Raw genomic sequence first — 3,115 nt, forward strand, 5'->3', positions numbered from 1 at the left:
CCCGGCGCCGGCGTTCGAGCTGTTACTCGTGCACGGACGGGTACGGGAGAGGCGGCTGCACAGCACTGCCCTTGGAAAAGATCACACTTGCAGCCTGGCTGCTGCTTGGCTTTCACCATGGTGGCGGTTCCCCCGTTCCCTGCCCCTCCAACCCACCTCACCCCCCACAACGGGCCCTGGACGCTCTGCTACAGGAACCAATCTGAGCAGTCATCTCAGCACAAGTTTGGGCAACGCGCTTGGAGCAGCGAAGGAGAGAGGCAGTTTATGAACCTGGCGAGATCCCTCGTGCCGGCACGCACGAGTTTTGCCAACTAGCGACAGAAGCCCGACACAGGATTATTCTTGCCTTATGTGAAAGACCTTCACGGGAGTGTAAGGGGGGGCCTAGCCCTAACCCTTTTACTACAAGAGCTCCTGAATCATGCATTAGTAGCGAGGCCAAGACAGGGTGCGGATGGATCGTTTATTGAGGGATTCACGCGGGCAGGCTATTTTCTCCACTGTTGTACAAAAATATTTGCTTTCAAGTCTCCCCGGGGCCAGAGGAGCCCTTCCCCCGCACCCCTGGGCCACGCGCAGGTTGTGCTGTGGGCACGGACGGGGGCGACACCAGGGACATACACGAGAGGCAGACATGCCCAGACAGCCCCTGTGCGAGCAGGGGCACGCAGGGCAGGGACGCGAATACAAAGCGCTCAGAGCCTTGCGGTGACACATGGGGAGCGTGAGCTGCAGCCGTGGCTGCCCGGTCTCCGCTAAGCAGCGCACGCGCGGTTAGGAAAGCAGCCCTCGCGCAGCAATAGGGCAGCAGAGCACCGGGGTGAGGAGCCAGGCTCCAGGCAGCGGCTGAACACGCACAGGGCTCCAGGAATCACTGGCGTGGGGCTTGCACTTGCCCCATCTACGGGGCCATTTTGCTACCGGAAAAGAGAGTATTTCCCCAGGACGGAAGCAGCTCTTGCTTCCCGTGCATACCCCCCCTGCCCGCTACAGCAGAGCCCCGTGCCAGGCCAGCAGGAGGGCTGCCAGGTTCACATGCACTGCAAGTTAGAGGCTGAGATGGGTGAGAAACAGTAAATTCTGTAAGAAAAGGACACGCGCAGAAGCTGTTGAGAGCACAAGACCCCTGTTTCCAAGGAACTAAACATCCCAACCCGCCCACTGGGGCTCCTGCTCTCTCCTGAACACGCAAATGCGAACAGATAAAGGCATTTCAATCCATTTACTCGCCCGCCCCAGGGAGGCTTGGGGTTTGCGATCAGATGACGGCAGGTAGAAAGACAGAGAGGGACCTTCGCTTCCCCTCCCCAGAAATTAAATGGTCAAGGAAACACACAAATATAGATACAGGCCAGGAAGTCCACGGGTTGTGCTGCACAGTTCGGGCGGCTGACTGGGTTCGTGCCATACATTCCCGATACCCTTAGTCCAGGTCATGGGCCGTTTCGTCGTCTGTGAGACTCTGTCCATTGACGGCTGGTGAATCATACTGGCCTTGCGACAAATCCTCAAAATCCTGACTCATGGTTGGAGAAATAATGTCAGGGCTTGTGTCACAGGACCCTGTGCTCTGCTCAGAGGTAGCAATTGTCGTTGCTGTGCTTTTGGGAATAGGATCGAAATCATCGTCATCTTCCAGAATTGGAGATTCATGAATATCTGAAAGAAGAGACAAGTTCTGTACTTCTGCTGCTCACGCCACCTGGAGGGAGTGGGCAGCTTCCCGGTATTATTGCCCCATGTGCTGCTCATGTTAACCCAGAGTAAGTGGCAGTCCAGCAAAAGCACAAGGATCTCAAATGTGAAATTTTGGCTGCTTTGCAACCCCCTCCCCCAGGTCCCAACCCCCATCTTTCCTGGGTGTCACAGAGGCATCCAACAAGAAAACTACAGACTCCAGCTGGAGGCAGATGCTGGCACAAGCCTGCATCCCTCTTCACTTCTTGCTCTGAAACCCTGAGATTCGAGCGTGGCAGGTCACGTTTTTTCAGACTCCTCAATTTGCGAGGAAACCAACAACGGTGCAAGTCAAACAACAAGGAGACACTCACTGCTGAAAGCCTCTGGGTATTGTTTAGCTAACTTCCCTTTCAGTGTCCTGTAAAAAAAGGGGGAGAGAGAGAGAGAGAGAGAGAGAGACGCGTTTAGACGATGCACCGCACATGCACTAGCCAATCAGCAGCTGCATTCAGCCCAACCAGCTTTGAACTTGCCCTTTTTTAAATGAAACCTTAAAGCAGATGAAGGTAAAATACCCTCGCGCAGCAATGTTCAGCCTGCAGCACAAACACAAACCATTAACACCAGCCGGTAACGAGCTCTGGGCCCCACTTTAACAAAGTGAGGCACGAAGTGTCACCATCTTGGTTAAATCTCCTTTCACCAGATGTTCCCCACGGGGAAGCTCGTGTTTGCAACAGCTTTTCATTAAGCTCTGCAGCAAGTGCTAAGGGAGGCCAAAGTCCTTCCCTCCTTCCCCCGGGAAGGGCACCACTGCAGGGCTGAGAGGTCTCGCATGACCACTCAGGGCACGTCCATCAGTACTCCCCACGCTGCTCATCCCACTTCAGGCATTTAGCCGTTGTGCATGTTCCATTTCTCAACCTACCCGTTGTAAATCAGCAACACCAGCACAGCTTTACAGAACTGCAGCAGCCTCATGACACCACCACCTTAGCAAAGATGAGGCTTTCCCCAGAGTAAAAGCCTGGAGGCTTTCAAGTGACCCGTATTGCTTCTCTAGACCTTCCAACCAAAGCCCTCAAATCCCTCTGCACACAATCAAGCCTCACAACTCCTCCGAGGTGGGTCTCGACCGTCCTCGTTGTACGCAAGGACCAAGAGGTGAAGTACCTGGATCAGTCACGCAAAGACTCTGACTATTGGGAGTAGCAGCACAATCCCCGCTGCTCCCTTCCCTCCCCCTCCAAGTTCTTGTCTGGCAAAGCAGAGGCGCTGTGCGTCCCTGTCGGTGCGACCCTCCCGAGCTCCCCCGCACCACGGAGGGGCGCCGGGACCGAGACAGTCCCGTCTCCTTTGAGACACCGCGTCCCAATGACGTGCTTGGGGCGGGGGTGCGTGGCAGGGCTCCCTCGCAGTTCTACCCCCCCCC

At 55.7% G+C, this 3,115-nt stretch overlaps 1 protein-coding gene across 1 annotated transcript in view; it reads right to left on the minus strand.

The window, feature by feature from the left end:
- Positions 1 to 446: 446 nt before the first annotated feature.
- KXD1 (KxDL motif containing 1) overlaps positions 447 to 3,115 on the minus strand; it is a 3,871-nt gene continuing 1,202 nt past the window's right edge. The window contains exons 4-5 of the mRNA XM_006028843.3: positions 2,055 to 2,101; positions 447 to 1,662 (exon numbers count right to left, since the gene is read on the minus strand). Of these exons, the coding sequence (XP_006028905.1) occupies positions 1,427 to 1,662; positions 2,055 to 2,101 (283 nt within the window). The 3' untranslated portion in view covers positions 447 to 1,426. The remainder of the gene's footprint in view (positions 1,663 to 2,054; positions 2,102 to 3,115) is intronic.

This window comes from Alligator sinensis, unplaced genomic scaffold (assembly GCF_000455745.1).
Source record: "Alligator sinensis unplaced genomic scaffold, ASM45574v1 scaffold1354_1, whole genome shotgun sequence".
Taxonomy (NCBI): Eukaryota; Metazoa; Chordata; order Crocodylia; family Alligatoridae; genus Alligator; species Alligator sinensis.